Genomic DNA, 20,363 nt, shown 5'->3' on the forward strand with positions numbered 1-20,363 from the left:
CTCGTTACCAGAGAAGAACTAAGGCTCTGAGATCTCTGGCTGGGGTAGGTGGAGCTGAAGCTAGGGCAGCAGGGTCCCAGAGAGGCCAGTGTCGTTATCCACAATCCCTTCTCTGTTTCATCCTCCACCTACTCCCAGCATACACTGCCTTCCTGCTGGCCGCCTGCATCCTGAATTTCCAGAGGGCCCTGGCACTGTTCGTCCTCACCTGTGTGGTCCTCGTCTTCCTGGCCCACAGCCTGCTCAAGAGGCTGCTGGGGCCAACGCTGCTGAGGTGTGTCAAACCTCTAGGGCATCCCTGCCTGAAACTCTGGTTTAAGAGGTAAGTGAGTCCCCAGGGGGTATGGGGGTGGGCAGGCACATGGGTGGAGGGCCTCTGAGTCAGCTCCTGTGTCACGGCCAGGGCTGGGTGAGGAGGACTTCGGTCTTTGTCCCAACTGAGGCTCCTGGGTTGTGGGGAGCCCACACACTTGCTTGCCTCTTGGGAGCCCTGGGGCAGGTCTTGCTGGGGAGCTGCAGAGGCAGCTTTGTGGCGTCTTTGTGGTATTTTGCCACTTCCCATCTGATTCTCTGCTCCAGTTACAGTAGGTGGCTCTCACACCTGAGGACAGGAATCAACAGTTTCCTAAATTCAGAGAACCCAGCCCATTCAAGCTGGGAGGGCCCATATCAGTGCTATGATCAGAGCACCCAGAGCCTTAGTGAGACGTCCAGCTGCTGGGGACCACCCCTGGAGTCTGATTCAGCAATCTGAATTGGGGTCCAGAAGTCAATATATTTTTTTCAACTTTTTAGATTATATTGGAGTATAGTTGATTAACAATGTTGTGATAGTTTCGAGTGTACAGCAAAGTGATTCAGTTTTACGTAAGTGAAAGTGAAAGTGAAATGGTAGTCACTCGGTGGTGTCTGACTCTTGGCAACTCCATGGACTGTAGCCCGCCAGGCAAGAATACTGGAGTGGGTTGCCATTTCCTTCTCCAGGGGATCTTCCCAACCTAGGGATCGAACCCAGGTCTCCTGTATTGCAGGCAAATTCTTTACCATTTCAACATGTGTCTATTCTTTTTCAAATTCTTGTCCTATTAGTTAATATTTTTAGTTAGCCACAAGGGGATTCTGATGTAGCCGGCCACTTTCCTGAGCAACAGTTTGAGATCCTTTTGTTCTTTGTTTTGTTTTAAATATTTATTTATTTATTTAGGCCGTGCCGGATCTTAGTTATGACATGTGGGATCTAGTTCCTCGATCAGGAATTGAACCTGAGCCCCCTGCATTGGGAGAAAGGAGCTTTAGTCACCGGACCACCAGGAGAAGTCCTTGGGTTACCGAAAGGTGTGGGGTCTGGCTGCTCGCTGCCCCAAAGCCAGTAAACAGGCCAGGTTGGTGGAAAGGAAAGTTTGCTTTATTTCAGATGCCAGCAACTTGAGGGCAGGACAAGGTGTTCAGGGACATCTGTCCAAAGGCCGACTTCCCCCCATGAGCAGCAGCGGGTGAGAGCTTTTATAGGCCAAGGGAGGGGGCTACATGCTGAAACAGCACAGTCATCTTGGACAGTCATCTTCAGATTGTCATTGGTGGTCTGACCAGCGTCATCTTGATTGTTTTAGGTATAGTTAATCTTCAGGTCCAGGGTCAGTTTCCTTCCATTTCTTTGAGGCTGGTTCTCGGAACTGTGGCAGCTTATGCCATTGGTATAGTCTGGTCATCATGTGGTTAACTTCTTCCACCTGGTTGGGGGGGTAGTTTCAGTATCTGTAAGATTTCACAGTTCACAGGAGATGGCTCAGAATATTATCTATGGCCCTTGAGAAGGAACTGAAGGTCCTTGGCTCTGCTTAATGACTACAGTATTGTTATTTGGTCTCCTCTGACTATCTTCCTTTGTTTCTGCATTTCTCATTTCTCTGATTATTCTTTGCACAGACAAAAGGCAGGCAAAGGACCTGGGGGTCGGGGATCAAGGACCATAGGGTCCCACTCTGTCTCACCAGGATCCCCTGGTTTTTAAACTGGGTTCCTTAGAGCTCTGGAAACTGTGGAGGTGCCAGAGGGCAGGTGAGGGAGATTGGAGAGAGGAACATCAGACACCCCTCCTCCCAATTTCCATTTCCATCAGACAACTCTGTTTTATAAACAGGCTTGCAAAAAACATTTTAGCTGGGGAAAAAAAATGTTTCTATGGCTTAAAAGAGGTACTCTTTTTGTGGATGAAGAAACTGATGCCCAAAGAATACCCAGTGACTAAGCCAGGCAGGTGCAAGGCACAAGGGTGTTTCCCAAAGTAATATCTACATACCACAGCAAAATGCTTTAAGTCAGCCTATAAACAAATTTTTCATTTTCTTTATAAATAGATTTGTTTTTACATTTGCCTTCTGTTTATTAAATAGACTTATAAGAGGATTTATTTTTATAGTCATCTTCTGTTTATGACAAATCACTGATACTGGGTTTTCACTTGAAATATTGTTATCAAGTTTCCTTTAAAAAAAATACATGCAGATAAGGGAGTTCCCTGGTGGTTAGGAGATGATGCTCTTCTTGTAATGGCAATGGGCTCAATCTCTGGTCAGGGAACTAAGATCCTACAAGCCATATAGCATAGCCCCCCCAAAAAAAGCAATCACAAGATACCATTTCCCATCTATTAGGATGGCTATAATGAAATAAGACAGATTATAGCAAGTGATGGCAAAGATGTGGAAAATTTTGAAACCCTCATATACTCCTGATAGAAATATAATATGATATGATGCAACTGCAATAGAAAACAGTCAGTTCCTCAAAATATTATCCATAGTGTTGCCATACCCAGCAATTCTACTTCTAGGTTATATCTGAGAGAAATTAAAACATATAACCAGACTTCCCTGGTGGTACAGTGGATAAGAAATTCCAAATTTGATGAAAATTATAAACCCAAGCATCAAGAAACTCTACAAACCAACAGCACAAGAAACATGAAGAAAACCACACCAAAGCACATCATAATCAAATTGCTTAAAAACATCAGTAAAGAGAAAAATCTTAAAAACAGCTAGAGGAAAAAAAAAACAACACATATGTTCTGAGGAACAAGATATGGATGATGCCAGATTTCTTCTCAAAAACAATACAAATGAGAAAACAGTGAAACTGTAAAAAACAGAAATGAAAACAAAGTGTGTCAATCTAGAATTCTTCACCAATGAAATATCCTTTAAGAAAGGAGAAGTAGGACTTTTGCAGATATACAAAAGCTGAAAGAATCAGACATTAAAACCAGAGATGCGCTACAAGAAATGTTAAAGGACAGTCTTCAAACCGAAGGAAAATGATGCCAGATGAAAAGTTAGCTCTAGATGAGGGAATCAAGAGTGTTGGAAGGGTAACTATGTGGGTGGATAAAATGACTTATTTTTCTCATTATTTAAATCTCTCTAAAATCAACTTATAAAGCAAGAATAGAACAATGTATGGTTCAGTTCAGTTCAGTTTGTAAACATATAATAAGAAAGTAAACAACCATAGCACAAAGGCTAGGAAAAGAAATGAAATTAGACTGCTGTAAGATTTTTATACTGCATTTAAAGTGATATAATATCACTTCAAAGTAGATTGTGATAAACGAAAGATATATACTATAAATGCTAAAGCTATCACTAAAATAACACAACAAAGAATTATAGCTAACAAGTAAAAAAAGAGATAAAGAATAATTTTTAAACAGTTAATCTGAAAGAAGGTAGAGCAATAGGAAAAGAGGAACAAAGAACAAAGATGGGACAAATAGCAAGTAAATAGCAAGATGGTAGCTCTAACCCTTTCCCATACCAATACTCGCATTAAAGGTGCAGACCAATAACTCTCATGAGCAAAGATGTAAAACTTATTTAAAAAATTTTAGAAAACCAAATACAATAATACACAAAGGTATAATATGTCATTAACAAGAAGGATTTATCTCAGGAGTCCAAAGTTGGGTTTACGTTAAAAAAATCAATCAATGTCATCGTATTAACAGACTGTAAGAAGAAAAACAATATGATGATGCCTATAGATAGAGAAAGCATTTGACAAAATTCAATATCCATTTCTGAAAAACAATTCTGAGCCAACTAGGAATATGAGGGAACTTCCTCAATCTGATAAAGACCACCTACCAAAAATCTATGGTTAATCTCATACTTAATTGTGAAAGACTGAGTGCTTATCCACTGAAATCAAGAACAATATAGGAATGTTCACTCTCACCATCTTTTCTTTTTTTTTAATTTGGCTGTGCTGGGTCTTAGTTTCGGCACATGGAATCTCTAGTTGCAGTATGCGAGATTTAGTTCCCCAACCAGGGATTGAACCCTGGGCCCCTGCAGTGGGAGCATGAAGTCTTAGCCACTGGACCACCAGGGAAACCCCTGTTCTCACTAATTTTTTTCAACATTGTACTGGAGGTTCTAGCTTGTATAATTGGGTAAGAAAAAGAAATAAAAGGCATAGAGATTAGAAAGGAAGTAAAGCAGTTTTTTTTCACAGACAAGATTGTCTACATAGAAAATCCTATGTGTTTGCATGCTAGGTCACTTCAGTCGTGTCTCACTCTTTGTGAGCCCATGGACTGTAGCCCACCAGGCTCCTCTGTCCATGAGATTCTCCAGGCAAGAATCCTGGAGTGGGTTTCCATGCCCTCCTCCAGGGGATCTTTGTGACCTAGGGATTGAACCCTCAATTCTTTTCCGGTATTGGCAGGCAGGTTCTTTACCACTAGCACCACCTGGGAAGCTTGAAAATTCTATGTTATCTACAAAAAGCTAGTATAACTATTAAGTGAGTTTAGCAAGATTGAAGGGTACAAGCTTAACATGCAAAATGCAATAGTATTTCCATACACTAACAACAAACAATCATAAATTAAAATCATAAATGTCATTTAGAATAGCATAAAACATATGAAATACTTAAGGATAAATCTGACAAAAGACCTCCAAACCTGTACATGGAAAACTAGGAAACATTGCTGAGAGAAATATATAATAAAAAGACTTAAATAAACAGAGCAACATATCAAGCTCATGGATTGAGTGAATCAATATTGTTAATATATCAATTCTCAAGTTAATCTATAGATTCTAATAGTATCTCAATCAAAATTCTAGCAGACTTTTGGGGTAGAAATAATAAGATGATTCTAAAATTCTTACGCAAATGCCAAGAGCCTAGAATAGCCTAGACAATTTTGAAAAAGATGAACAAAGCTGATGCATTTCACTATCTGTCCTTAAAACTTACTGTAAAGGTACAGTAATTAAGACAATGTGTTGTTGCCATCAAGACAGACAAATGGATCAATGAACAGAACAGAGTACAAAAATAGACCTATTATATAAAACCAGTTGATTTTTTGACAAGAGTGCTAAGGCAATTCAGTGAAGAAATAATAATCAGCTTAACAAATTCTGCCAGAACAATGGGATATCCATATGTAGAAGAAAGAAGAGAAGGACAAGGAAGAGGAGGAGGAGAGAGAAACAAACTCGATTCATTAAAAAATTGACTGAAAATAGATGATAAACCTAAATGTAAAGCCTGAAATTATATAACTACTGTAAGAAAACATAGCGGAAAAATCTTTGTGCCCTTCAGACTTAGAGAACTTAAGATTGCCAGGGGGAAGAGATAATTAGGGAGTTAGGGATGGACATGTACACATTGCTGTATTTAAAATGGATAACCACCAATATAATATTGCAAAGTAATTAGCCTCCAATTAAAAGAAATAAATTTATATTAAAAAATAAAATAAAATGGATAACAAGCAAAGAACTACTCTACAGCACAGAGAAATCTGCTCAATGTTATGTGTCAGCCTGGGTGGGAGGAGAGTTTGGGGGAGAATGGATCCATTATGTATATATATATATTGCTGAGTCACTCTGCTATGCACCTGAAACTATCATAACATTGTTAACCAGCTATATTCCTATATAAAATAAAAAGTTTTTTAAAAAATGTTTAAAAATAAGAAAAATACAATTAAGACCTGCAGCTGTAAGGATAAAAGAAAAAACCTTCCCTCCCAAAAAATAAACCTCCAAACATGCATTTAAGTGTTTATAACACCAGTTAACCTCAAGGATAACAGTAAGTAAAGAGGCATAGAGGTGGCTCAGAGACAAGGCAGAAATTAGGCCAATGGAACTGGCATAATAGGAGTTTGGAAAACACACCAGAAATAAACAGTGAACTCTGGGGTTAGCTTGCCTGAGTTCAGGTCCTGGGTCCTTCTCTTACCGGCTGGTGACTATGCATAGAACTAGTTAAGAGAACAGAATTGCTGCTAGAGTGCCTGGGTTGAATCTCGGCTTTGCTGCTTTCTAGACGGGTGGTCAGGGGCAAGTTAATTTTTACATCTCTAGGATGAGGACACAGAGAAGGCAGTGGCACCCCACTCTAGTACTCTTGCCTGGAAAATCCCATGGACGGAGGAGCCTGGTAGGCTGCAGTCTGTGGGGTCACAAAGAGTCGGATACGACTGAGCGACTTCACTTTCATATTCACTTTCATGCATTGGAGAAGGAAACGGCAACCCACTCCAGTGTTCTTGCCTGGAGAATCCCAGGGACGGGGGAGCCTGGTGGGCTGCGGTCTATGGGGTCTCACAGGGTCGGAAACGACTGAAGCGACTTAGCAGCAGCAGCAGCAGGCTGAGGACAATTCCTATAGGTCTCTCAGCACTCAGCATGGTTCCTGGCACATAGTAGGAGCGCAGTGAACGTCACCTGTGATTAGTAGTACCCAGGGAGTTGAAGGCTGGGTCAGGGTTAGACCCTGAACCTGGGCTCTTAAATTGTTAGGCTGCCTGCTGGACATTCAGGTCTTCCCTGGTGAATCAGATGGTGAAGAATCCACCTGTGATGTGGGAGACCCAGGTTCTCTCACTGGGTCGGGAAGATTCCCGGAGAAGGGAGTAGGTACCCAGTCCAATATTCTTGCCTGGAGAATCCCATGGACAGAGGAGCCTGGTGGGCTATAGTTCATAGGATTGCAAAGAACTGGACAGGACTGAGCTACTAATACAGGAAGACAGACATACTGCTGGACAAGCAGATCCCAGCCCCAGGGAGGGAAACATGGCTGTAAAAGTCACTTTCGGTCATTGGTCTCAGGTACTCAGCCCGGTATCCCTGATTGACACCACCACTTCTGGGCTTTAGGGGAGCAGAGCCCATGGCCCATGGCGCCGAGTTCCAGCCCACACAGACCCCACGTCACCCTGCAAGGCCAGAGGCTGGCTGAGCTGAGCATCACTGCAGCTATGAGGATTCTTGCTGTGTGCTTGACCCCATGCTAAGCGGAGCACCCACATCCTCTGATTTAGTTCTTTCAGCAATCTTGAGAACTGAGGGTGGGAGGGGTGTTTGGCTTCATTTACCTGATGAGGAAACTAGACTCAGAGAGGCTAGGTGGTCTGTCAGAGGTCACACAGCACTCTCCCCCTTCTCCTGCACTAGCCCTGAGTACCCTTTCCTGGGGCCCTGGGTGCTATTGTGTGGGGGTGGGGAGATGCTGACAGTAATGACTCTCTGCCCCTCCCTTCAGGGGTCTAGCCCTTGCTGCTTTGCTGGGCCTGGTTTTGTGGCTGGCTCTGGACACCTCTCAGCGGCCTGAGCAGCTGGTGTCCTTTGGCGGAATCTGCGTGTTCATTGGCCTGCTCTTTGCCCTCTCGAAGCATCACTGCGCAGTGAGTGCTTAGTTGTCAGGCCAAGAAGGGGCTGCAGCCCCTTCTCTCTCCAGCGTCAGGTCCCCTCCCTGTTTCACAGAGTGGTTAACACCTCCCCCCAGACTCCAGAGCCACACCTGGGCAAAGGGATCCCTGCTAAGAAGTCATTCAATGCCAAGAGGTTATCCAGCCATTAGGTGTCCAGCTCCCTTCTGCTGGGGAGGAGGAAGTGCTTGGAGGGAGTGGGGTCAGAATGGCTGAGAGCCCTGACTATGTGGGAGAGATGGTCCAGACAGACAAAGGTTATGCTGAGGCTAGGCCCTGAGGCCAGGGTTCTGCCCACCCAGCTGATCCCCCGGGACCAAGTGCCAGGGCTCCCGGCTGGTCCTTGGTTAGATCTGGCCCTGCCCCTGCCCACTGCCCAGGCCCATTGCTGCCTTGTGGCCTGTTCTGCACTCCATGGGGGATATAACCATCAGCAACAGGCCCATAGCTCCGGCCGGGTCCAGGCTTCATCCTACAGGCTGACCGAAGCTCCCAGAGCCCCTCAGCAGTGCCCACCTGCTCCCTGTGGACCTCCCCAGGTGCTGAGCTCACCTAGACCTTTCTCTCGGGTGGCAGGTGTCCTGGCGAGCTGTGTTCTGGGGTCTTGGACTGCAATTTGTACTAGGACTTGTCGTCATCAGAACAGAACCGGGGTTCATTGCATTTCAGTGGCTGGGCGACCAGATCCAGGTGTGTACATGGCGTGTAGCTGCCCGGGCGTCTTGGGTTGCCGGGGATGGAGGAAAAGCCTCTGCACTGGAGGGAGGTGGCCTGGACTGTGACCAGGTGGTGGGTGTGTGGGGGGCCCCAGACCCCTGGGCAGTGGGAGGCTGGGCAGCACAGCTGCTGCTTCCCTCAGGCCTGGTCCTACCTGCCCAAACAAGCAGTCCTTTCAGAGGGTGGCCTGATGTGGAAGAGAATCTCAAAACAGGAAGGTTCCTAGGATACCCAGGCCCAGGGCTTATTGCCCTCGGTCCTCATCAGGAAAGGAACTTACAATAGTTAAAAATGCTTTAAAAATTGAAAGTGATTTGGTTTATATAAGTGTTGTTGTTCAGTCAGTCAGTCACGTTTGTCTCTGCAACCCATGGACTGCGGAACGCCTGACTTCCTTGTCCTTCACTATCTCCCAGAGTTTGCTCAAACTCATATCTATTGAGTCCGTGATGCCTTCCAACCATCTCATCCTCTGTCGCCCTCTTCTCTTCCTTCCCTCAATCTTTCCCAGTATCAGGGTCTTTTCCAACAAGTCAGCTCTTGGCATCAGGTGGCCAAAGTATTGGTGTGTATGTGTGATAAAAATAATATTCGGCTTGTTGAAGTTACACTTTTAAAATTTCATTTATTGTGATGAAATCACATAACACAAAATTTATCATTTTAACCTTGTTTTTTTCATTTTAACCATTTTTGAGTATCATTAAGTTCCTTCACATCATTGAGCAGTCATGAATTACTTCTTAAAATATAAGTTATGGAGGACACAAGGTTGACCCTATACTCATCCCTCTCTCACTATCTTGAATTTCCATGCACTCTCTACAGGGAGGGCTTCGGGTGGGACAGGGAGAACCCACCTGTCCAGGCTCTGCCCATGCCCTCCCGCTGGCCATACCAAGGATACTTGCATGGGTGTCGTGATGGAAAAAGACACTTGCTGCTCTGGGCGTGCGTGCTCAGTTACTCCAGCTCTTTGCAACCCAGTGGACTGTAGCAGGCTCCTCTGTCCATGGGGTTCTCCAGGCAAGAATACTGGAATGGGTTTCCATGCCCTCCTCCAGGGGATCTTCCCTACCTTGGATAGAACTGACATCTCTCTGTCTCCTGCATTGGCAGGTGGGTTCTTTACCACTAGTGCCACCTGGGAAGATTGCTGCTTTGGGCACAGCCCTCATTTTATAAACGGGAGAATTGAGGCCCTGGCAACAGAAGTGACTTGGCCTGCAGTCACAGTCCATGTTTTCGTCCTAAATACAGGGCTCTTAAAGAAGTGTGGCCAGATTGTAACACCAAGGCCAGGAGCCTGGGGTGGGACAGGCTGGGGCTGTGCCCTCAGTGGGGAGGCACAGGGGCACCACCTTTGACTGCCTTCTCCAGGCAGTTCACTGTTTGCTTCCTCCTCTGTCTCTTCTTCAGTGTTCTTGTCCAAACAACTCTCATCTCAGAGTATTTCTGTACCGTTTGGCGTCTCTTCTGGAAGATGTACTCAGAAGGAGCAAGTGTGGCTTTAATGACACACATGGTCCCCCTGCTGTAAGGCCACGGCCTGGGGGCTCATCCTGCAGCCTCCAAGTCCTTCTCTTCTCTTCTGGGCTGCCGGGAAGGCATGAGCAGCATGCGAGGCTTCTCCAGGTCACCCCAACCTGGTTCCCTTGCTGCTGCTTCTTCCTTCCACCCTTCTTGGCCTCACTCCCGGGTTTGGTTTTGTTTGTTTTCTCCTTTCAGATATTCCTGAGCTACACTGAGTCCGGCTCCAGCTTCGTGTTTGGGGAGGCTCTAGTCAAGGATGTCTTTGCCTTTCAGGTCAGCTTGACTCTTGGCTCACAAAGCATTTAGCAGCCTCTGCCGGGTGCCTCTAGCTAGTGGGGGCGTCCAAGCCCGGTCCAGTGGAGGGGGAGGGCTCCTGCTGGTGGAGCCCAGCTACTGGAAGCTAATGAGGCTTAAACCTTGGGGTCCTCGGAGGGGCCTGGCAATGTGCTCACCTGGGGGTATGTTTTCAGTATATTTTGGCAAACTTGCAAAAGTAAGATATATCTGTATTATTTTCCTAGAAAATGAATCCCCCAGTAGTAGAATTGCTGGGAGGTTGAGGATGAGAAAAGTAGGTGGAGACATGTAGATGGCATCTGCTGTGACCTTAGCCCCTGACATGATACAGGGACATATGATCCTCTCGCGGGCTCCTCCTTCAAGGCCCCTCCCAAGCCACCTCTGCCAGGAAGCCTACCCTGATTACTTGCAAGCTCTAAGTCCTTCCTCTGGATTCTCCTAGACCTACAGTCCCCCCCTCCCTCCTTTCAGCAAATGTGTATTATGTGCCTTCCGCAGTGCAAAATATGTTTTTTAAAAATTTTTACTGGAGTATAGTTGCTTTACAGTATTATGTTAGTTTCCACTGCATAGCAAAGTGAATCAGCTATTTGTATACATATATCCCCTCTTTTGTGTATTTCCTTCCCATTTAGGTCACAACAGAGCGCTAAGTAGAGTTCCCTGTGTTATACAGTATGTTCTCATTAGTTATCTAGTTCATCCGTAGTAGTGTATATGTGGCAATCCCAACCTCTCCATTCTTCCCACCCCTCCTTTGCCTCCTTGGTATCCATACATCTGTTTGTTCTCTACGTCTCCATCTCTCTTTCTACCTTGCAAATAGTTCCTTCCGTACCATTTTTGTAGATTCCACATACATGCATTAATATGTGATATTTGCTTTTCTCTTTCTGACTTACAACAGTGCAAAATATTATAGAGGAAATTGAGATAAAGACTCAAAGACTATTGTGTAATTGTAGAGCCCCAACCCTATTTTTTCTTTTTGGTCACGCTGGGTCTTTTTTGCTGTGTGAGGGCTTCAGTAGCTGCAGCATATGGGTTCAGTAGTTGTGGCTCCCAGGCTCTAGAGTGCAGGCTCATCGACTTAGTTGCTCCATGGCGTGTGGAATCTTCCCAAACCAGGGATGGAACCCGTGTTCCCTGCATTGGCAGGTGGGTTCTTATCCCCTGGACCACCAGGATGTTCCCAGCCCTAATTTAAAACAGGGAAGCCTGTGCTGAGCATTCGATGGTGGGACTGCATCACTGTTTCCGGGTGGAACTGTGGTTATATTTCTTCTTTGTCCAGTTGACTGCCCAGGCACCTACGTGTCTCTAGTAGGATCTCAAGTGTAGCTTCTCCACCTGCCTCACATCCAAATTGTCTCAGGACCCTGAGGCTGCTTCAGGCTTGAGTTTCACTTCCAAATGCCAGGTGGGGAGAGAGAGAGAGCCCTGGGCCTCACTTCCCCACTAGCTGGCCCCAGTTTCTGCCCCGTTTCCATAGCAACACAGATGGGAATTGGTGCTGCCCACTCCAGCATGTCCTGGACCACTGTCACCGTGGGGCTACCATGCAGGATCAGTTTCAGAGATTTTTGCTTTTTGCCATCACTCAGCCGTTGTTCCCAGAGCCTCCCCATCCTGCTGAGGGTGTTGGGTCTCAGAAGCTTCCAGCCCAAGTCATGGACTTGGCATTGCCTTCTGAGCTGGTGTCAAGCCAATTTGTGAGTCCAGATACCTCCAGCCTGCCCCCATCCCTGACTCAAGGTGTGGTCCTCTGGGAGCTTCAGTTGTCTGTTGGCCCCAGCAACTCTCTGGGAAATGTCCACTCCATCCAAGGGTTCTAGTAACATCAGCCTTGGGAGGAAAGCGAAAGGGACCAGGTTCCCGTGCTCTCAGGACAAATCTGTCCATCATGTTTTTCTGAGATCACTTCTGTGCAGGGAGATGATCAGAGGGGCAGCCTCTGTCAGCCCCTCCAAAAGTCCCCTAACACCATCGTCCTAGGGCTGAGGCTGGGAGGGACAGCTCCCTTCACATCTGCATCTCCAAGTAGGGGCCGCTCAAGGTTTCTGGGAGGAGCAGTGAAGTCCTGCTCCAGGGTGATTTGTCACGTCCACTGGACAGAGAATGGCAGTTGGTGGCTTCTCACACTTTACAAGGCAAACATATAACACTGTGCAATTCGACCTCCCCCGGCAGTCAAGTTCAAGTGTAACTCGCACAAAGGAAAGTGCCTGGGCAATCCATTTAGGGAGAGAGTTTTAAAAACAAGGACAGTGAGAATGCCTCCTGAAGGAGGTGGTATTTGAATTGGAGCCTCAGGGCAAGAAAAAAATTGGACAGATAGAGATAAGCGGGAAGAAGGAATGCCTGGGCAATGGCATGGAGGTGAGAAAGTGCTGGGCTGTGTAACGTAACAGGACATAATTCAATTCATTGGGTGTGTAAGCTATTTGAAGGAAAAGATGGATTAGGGGATAAACTGCAAGTGTGGTGAGGCCGTATCTTTTTAAATTTTTATTTGTCTATTGGTTGTGCTGGGTCTTCACTGCTACAAGCAGGCTTTCTCTGCCAGAGAGTGGGAGCTTCTCTCTTGCTGCAGTGCACAGGCTTCTCATTGAGGTGGCTTCTCTTGTTGCAGAGCATGGGCTCTAGGCACATGGGCTTCAGCACTTGCAGCATCTGGGCCCAGTAGTTGCGGCACACAGGCTCGGTAGTTGCGATGCACAGGGTTAGTTGCTCTGCGTGTAGAACCTTCCCAGGCTAGGGATCGAACCTGTGTCCTATGCATTGGCAGGCAGATTCTCATCCATTTTGCCACCAGGGAAGTCCTTTAAGAGTCTTAAATGCCAGGCTGAGGCACCTGGATTTTGTCCCCCAGGAGGTGAGGAGTTATTGAAGATTTTTGAGCAGGGAAAGACTTGACTGGAGCTTTGGGATGGTTGTGATTTCAATAGTAGGGAGGAAGGGTTGTAGCTGGGATGCTTGGAATAGGTGACCAGCGAGGAGGCTGCCTCACAACCAAGTGATGACTCAGGGACCACCAGACTAACACCGTCCAGAAGAGAGGCCACCATGGGGAACAAAGGCGGGGGAGGGGGAGGATACGGCTGAGGGACCCACTGTATGAAGCTCGTCACTTAAGCTCCACATGCTGCAGCTGTGTTTGCTCTTGCATGCTTAGTCACTCAGTCATATCCAACTCTTTGTAACCCCATGGACTGTAGCCCAACAGGCTCCTCTGTCCAAGGGAATTTTCAGGCAAGGATACTGGAGTGGGTTGCCATTTCCTTCTCCAGGGGATCTTCCTGACCCGGATCAAACCCATGTCTCTTGCATCTCCTGCATTGGCACTCGGATTCTTTACCATTAGCGCCACCTGTGCTTTACGTTTAGCTACTTGAGGACAAAGCCTGCTTCTTATCCTTGTTGTTCTGTCACTAAGTCTTGTCTGACTCTTTGCAACCCCATGGAGTGCAGCACACTAGGCTTGCCTGTCCTTCACTATCTCCTGGAGTTTGCTCAGACTCAAGTCCATTGAGTTTGGGGATGCCATCCAACCATCTCATCCTCTGTTGCCCCCTTCTCCTCCTGCCCTCCATCTTTCCCAGCATCAGGGTCTTCACCAGTGAGTCAGTTCTTTGCCTTCAGCTGGCCAAAGTATTGGAGCTTCAGCTTCAGCATCAGTCCTTCCAATGAATACTCAGGGTTGATTTCCTTTAAGATTGATTGGTTTGATCTCCTTGCTGTTCAAGAGACTCTCAAGAGTCTTTCTCCAGCACCACAATTCAAAAGCATCAGTTCTTTGACTCTCAGCCTGGTTCTTACACTAGTGTCAGTTAACTGACCTCAAGCCCTGAAAAAACCCTGCCCAGTGCCTGGGACACTGCTTTCTGCTGAATGATGAGATGAATAAATGATGATTCTTCTGTGCACGTGGGAAGTCTCTCTGCCTGCTAGGAATGACTGGCTCTGTGAGCCCTTGGCGGAGAGTTAGGCTCCCACACAGTCAGTCTTCCTCTGGCTGAGCCACCATTCCCATGATTACGTGTCCCTGAGCAGCATGTCCTTTGGCCCAAGACCAGGGCTGAGCTCTTCTTCCCTCAAACCTCCCCAGCAGAGGCCAGAGCTTCCCAAATCCCTAGAGCCAATAACTACACACAGGCTTTGCAGTAAGCTCCAGGGCCCCTAGAAATTCAAGATGTATCACTCTGACCTGAGATTCTGGTGGAACAGAGCAGAAAAGCTTAGGGAAAGGAAGTCATAAGAACAGCTACGAGTTATGGAATGAGGACTACGTGTCAGGCACTCACTTCAAAACAGCTGGAGAAGATTCTTGAGAATCTCTTGGATTGCAAGGAGACCAAACCAGTCAACCCTAAAGGAAATCAATCCTGAGTATTCTTTGGAAGTAATACTTTGGCCACCTGATGTGAAGAGCCGACTCATTGGAAAAGATCCTGATGCTGGGAAAGATTGAGGGCAGGAAGAGAAGGGGGCAAAAGTGGATGAGATGGTTGGATGGCATCATCAACTCAATGGACATGAGTCTGAGAAAACTCCAAGAGATAGTGACGGACAGGGAAGCCCAGCATGGTGCTGTCCATGGGGTCAAAAAGAGTTTGACCTGACTTAGTGACTGAACAGCAACAATGGGGGAAATAATATCATTATCCCTTTTTTACAGATGATGATACTGAGGTTCAGAGGGGTTTTTGCTTGTGCAAGTTCATAAAGCTATTGAGTATTGGAATCAAGATTGGAACAGGTGTAATGCTCTGGCTTATTAGCTCCTGTGCATTGATATCAGGGCCCTTTCCTTGGTAGACAGTGGAAATGAAGGGGCCCCAGACCTTGGGTCTTTGTTTTTCCCTTGGTTTAGAAGAAAACAGTATTTCTCAGGCCTATTTTGTTGCAAGTGACAGAAACTCACTTGAAATTTGCTTTAAAGGGAGGAGAAAGGGAAGACTGTTTCTTGGCTCACTAACTGGAGCAAAATAGAGCTGCTGCCAGCTGAAACCAGGGCCCCGGAGTGGCCAGGCTTACAGCCCTCAGCTTCCAATCTCTGCTCATCCTGGAGTGTCAGCTTCACTCTTTCATACCAGATCTCCTCCTGGCTCCCAGCAGCACCAGATACTCATGCTTACAGCATGTCACCCAGAACTAGGCCAGTTCTTCTCTGCCTGCTCTAGTTAAAAAACTCCAGGGTAGGTTTCAGATTGATCTGCCTTGGGTCATGTGACTGTTCTTGGCCCAATCACTAAGGCTAGGGCATGGGAAACTGGAATTGGAAGGGCAGGAATCTCCTGTTTCCACCCAAAGCTGGGGAGTCATGTGCTCTGACTGACTGAAAACCACCCTCCAAAACTCATCATTTGAAGGATTATTGCCTAGGACAAGCAGGGACTATTAATTCCCTCCTTATAGAAACAAGGCAGATAGCTTCCTGTAGGACCTGCAGCAGTTCATTTACAGGGTGCCCTTATATTCCAAGTGAGTGTCTCTTCTCTAGCATAGAAGGGTGCAGATGGCAGATACCACACCTGCCTGGGAGGAACAGCAAAGACATGGACCCTTTGATCTATAGTCCCTCCCCCTGTAAGGCGGGGCCACATTTGGGAGTCTAGGCTGTACTTCCTGAGTGGGATGCTCAGCTCCTGACTGTATCAGTTGTAAATAACAGAAATAAAACTCAAATTGACTGATTAAATGAAGCAAAAACAAACAACAAAAAAGTAAGATTCATTCTGATAATTGAGAAGTCCAGAGACTTCATGTCCCGTTGGATCTAAGTATCCAACATCACCTGGGATTTGCCTTGCTTATATCCTGGTTCTGTGTTCTTCTTTTCTTTTTTTTTTAATAGAAAATGTCTCTCTCTCTCCTTAAATTATTCATTTATTTTTGACTCCACTGGGTCGTTGTTGCTGTGCATGGGCTTTGTCTAGTTGCAGAGAGCAGGGACTACTCTTAGTTGAGGGTCACCGAATTAGAGAGGCACAGGCTATAGGCTCTCAGGCTTCATAGTTGCAACTCCTGCTCTAGAGCACAGGCTCAATTGTTGTGGGGCTTCCCTCATAGCTCAGTGGGTAAAGAGTCTGCTTGCAGTGCAGGAGAGCTGGGCTCAATTCCTGGGTCGGGAAGATCCCCTGGAGAAGGAAATGGCAACCCACTCCAGTATTCTTGCCTAGAGAATTCCATGGACTGTGGAGCCTGGCAGGCTACAGTCCATGGGGTTGCAAGAAGTCAGACACAACAGAGTGACCAAGCACAGCACAGCACGGGCTTAGTTGCTTTTGGGCATGTGGGATCTTCCCATACTAGAAGTCGAACCCATGTCCCCTGACTTGCAGGTGAGTTCTTAACCACTGGACTGCCAGAGAAGTCCCCAGGTTCTATGTCCTTAGCACTGGCTTTAGTTTTAGTCTTGGAGAAGCACTCTTGAGATTGTGGCTAAAAGATACCAGGCTTATATCCAACCAGCTTAGCAACCTTAGCAGAGAGAGAGAGAACCTGTTTTCCATTAGCCCAGCAGGAAATCTAAGAGTGGGCTCTTTTTAGGCTGGCTTGTGGGTGTATGCCATCCTTGAACTGTAGCCAGGGAAGATACCTCGGTCTGATGCGCCAAATCTGGAGACTCAGGGCTGAGAGTGGAGTTAGAGTGCCCAAAGGAAAGTAAAATTTTGTTACCAAAGGAAGTGAGGGAGGAGACCTTGGGCTGTCCCAGCAGCAGCTGTCCTCCAGAGCACCAGTCCTAGTTCTCTCCCATTTCAGCACTGACAGTGTCATCTTTCCAGCCTGCTGCTGCGTCCACCCCCTCCCCAGGGTTTTCAGTTCAGTTCAGTCACTCAGTCGTGTCCAACTCTTTGCGACCCCATGAATCTCAGCACGCCAGGCCTCTCTGTCTATCACCAACTCCCGGAGTTTACCCAAACTCATGTCCATCGAGTCAGTGATGCCATCCAGCCATCTCATCCTCTGTCGTCCCCTTCGCCTCCTGCCCCCAATCCCTCCCAGAATCAGGGTCTTTTCCAATGAGTCGACTCTTCGCATGAGGTGGCCAAAGTACTGGAGTTTCAGCTTCAGCATCAGTCCTTCCAATGAAAACACAGGACTGATCTCCTTTAGGATGGACTGGTTGGATCTCCTTGCAGTCCAAGGGGCTCTCAAGAGTCTTCTCCAACACCACAGTTCAAAAGCATCAATTCTTTGATGCTCAGCTTTCTTCCCAGTCCAACTCTCACATCCATACATGACCACTGGAAAAACCATAGCCTTGACTAGACGGACCTTTGTTGGCAAAGTAATGTCTCTGCTTTTGAATATGCTATCTAGGTTGATCATAACTTTTCTTCCAAGGAGTAAGCGTCTTTTAATTTCATGGCTGCAGTCACCATCTGCAGTGATTTTGGAGCCCCCCACCCCAAAAAGTTTGACACTGTTTCCCCATCTATTTGCCATGAAGTGATGGGACCAGATGCCATGATCGTCATTTTCTGAATGTTGAGCTTTAAGCCAACTTTTTCACCCTTCTCTTTCACTGTCATCAAGAGGCTTTTTAGTTCCTCTTCACTTTCTGCCATAAGGGTGGTGTCATCTGCATATCTGAGGTTATTGATATTTCTCCCGGCAATCTTGATTCCAGCTTGTGTTTCTTCCAGTCCAGCATTTCTCATGATGTACTCTGCATATAAGTTAAATAAGCAGGGTGACAATATACAGCCTTGACATACTCCTTTTCCTATTTGGAACCAGTCTGTTGTTCCAAGGCCAGTTCTAACTGTTGCTTCCTGACCTGCATACAGATTTCTCAAGAGGCAGGTCAGGTGGTCTGGTATTCCCATCTCTTGAAGAATTTTCCACAGTTTATTGTGATGCACACAGTCAAAGGCTTTGGCATAGTCAATAAAGCAGAAATAGATGTCTTTCTGGAATTCTCTTGCTTTTTCCATGATGCAGCGGACATTGGCAATTTGATCTCTGGTTCCTCTGCCTTTTCTAAAACCAGCTTGAACATCTGGAAGTCTACGGTTCATGTATTGCTGAAGTCTGGCTTGGAGAATTTTGAGCATTACTTTACTAGCATATGAGATGAGTGCAATTGTGCGGTAGTTTGACCATTCTATGGTATTGCCTTTCTTTAGGATTGGAATGAAAACTGACCTTTTCCAGTCCTGTGGCCACTGCTGAGTATTCCAAATTTGCTGGCATATTGAGTGTGGCACTTTGACAGCATCATCTTTCAGGATTTGAAATAGCTCCACTGGAATTCCATCACCTCCACTAGCTTTGTTCGTAGTGATGCTTCCTAAGGCCCACTTGACTTCACATTCCAGGATGTCTGACTCTAGATGAGTGATCACACCATCGTGATTATCTGGGTCGTGAAGATCTTTTTTGTACAGTTCTTCTGTGTATTCTTGCCACCTCTTCTTAATATCTTCTGCTTGTCTTTCCTCCCTTTCTGGGGCTTCCCTGGTAGCTCACATGGTAAAGAATTCACCTGCAATGCAGGAAACTTGGGTTTGATCCCTGGGTTGGGAAGATCCCTTGGAGAAGGGAATGGCAACCCACTCCAGTATTCTTGCCTGGAGAATCCCCTGGACAGAGAAGCCTAACAGGTTATAGTTCATGGGATTGCAAAGAGCCGGACAGGACTGAGTGACTAACACTTTGACTGTTACTTTCCTCCCTTTCTAGAATAATTTGCACATACCTGCTACTTGCATCTCTCCCTGAATTACACTTTAGAACCAGGGGTTCAGAGACCACTGGGCTAAGAGGGAGTGCTATGGACTTCAGGCCTCCCCTTTATATCACAGGTGGTCAGACCACACTACAGAGAGGCGCAGTGACCTGGGCACAACTACCTAGTGGGTTAAGAGGGAGGCAGGGCTAGAACTGGGTTGTTGGATTTCTAATTAAGTGCTCTTTTCTTCCTCACACTAAGTAAAAGTCAGTGACATCAGGTCTCCCTTTTAAATACAAAAAGCATCCTTAACAACAATAGTGATAAAGTTAAAACCTATTCACAGTTGCTAAAGACTTTGAGATTGGATGTTCAGTCAAGAGAGAAAAAACAAAGAGGTGGATTTATCATTAACAAGGCTCAGCACTTTCTAGTCAAACACTAACTGTTCCCTGGGCCCCAGGATGCCCTGTCCTCCGCCCAAACTCCTGGCCAGTGTATTAGCCAGCGGCCTCCTTAGTGAAGGCAGGCCAGAATGAGGGACGAATTCAGACAGATGCTTCATGGCCACAGGACTCCCTTTCTCAACCAGATTTCCTAATCACGGAATCTCACTCACACCCTGTACTCCTGCATTCCTCCCCCACCCCCCCATACACACACACACTTGCTGAGTGTGGGGCTTGTCCTCCAGCTGGGAGGTGGCTTTGTTAGTGCTGAGTTGAGTGGAAGACTCAAGAGCTTTCTTTCCATCCTTCCCGTGAATCACGTGGCCCTAGTCCAGGGCTATTGGCCCGTGTCAGCCTGGGGAAGTCTCCAAGCTAACTCAGATTTTCAGACTCCAAGCTGCTTCCTGCTGGGCCAGGGTTCAGCGTGTCAGTTCTCCAGGAAGCTGGGTCTGCCCGGAACTCCTTCAACCCTCCATCTCCCCTGGCCCAGTTGACGTGGCAGCCACCTCCTGGCAGTAACATCTTGATTAGTCATTCCTGCTTGGCTCCATCTCCCTTCTAGTAACTTTCCACACACATGATCACCTCTCCCCGCCAGACTCCCGCACCCTTCCTGGCCGGTCAGGAGCACTCGCTCACTCCTTCCTTTACTGTCGCTCCAGCCTCTGGAACATACACATACTCACTAAGCTCAGCGGTGCTGCTGAAATGTTCTCCCCGAGGAACGCCTGGGGAGAAAGAAAACATTTTCATTTTCCCAGGGTTTTGGGGCGTCTGCCTGATGCAGCCTCTGCAGTCCCCAGTAGTCATCAATGCCAAATCTGACCCAAAAAGTCAAGTAAGATAAGACCTGGGCTACCCTGGTGGCTCAAACAGTAAAGAATCTGCCTACAAGGCAAGAGTTCTGGGTTTGATCCCTGGAGAAGGAGATGGCAGCCCA

At 46.6% G+C, this 20,363-nt stretch overlaps 1 protein-coding gene across 2 annotated transcripts in view; it reads left to right on the forward strand.

Annotated features, from left to right (window-relative positions):
• The window catches only part of SLC28A1 (solute carrier family 28 member 1), a 78,668-nt gene that overhangs the window by 11,081 nt on the left and 47,224 nt on the right, over positions 1-20,363 (forward strand). For both annotated transcript variants that reach the window (XM_052659717.1, XM_052659718.1), the window contains exons 5-8: positions 139-322; positions 7,579-7,720; positions 8,321-8,434; positions 10,190-10,267. In XM_052659717.1, coding sequence (XP_052515677.1) covers positions 139-322; positions 7,579-7,720; positions 8,321-8,434; positions 10,190-10,267 — 518 coding nt within the window. The remainder of the gene's footprint in view (positions 1-138; positions 323-7,578; positions 7,721-8,320; positions 8,435-10,189; positions 10,268-20,363) is intronic.

Source organism: Budorcas taxicolor, chromosome 21 (assembly GCF_023091745.1).
Source record: "Budorcas taxicolor isolate Tak-1 chromosome 21, Takin1.1, whole genome shotgun sequence".
Lineage (NCBI taxonomy): Eukaryota > Metazoa > Chordata > Mammalia > Artiodactyla > Bovidae > Budorcas > Budorcas taxicolor.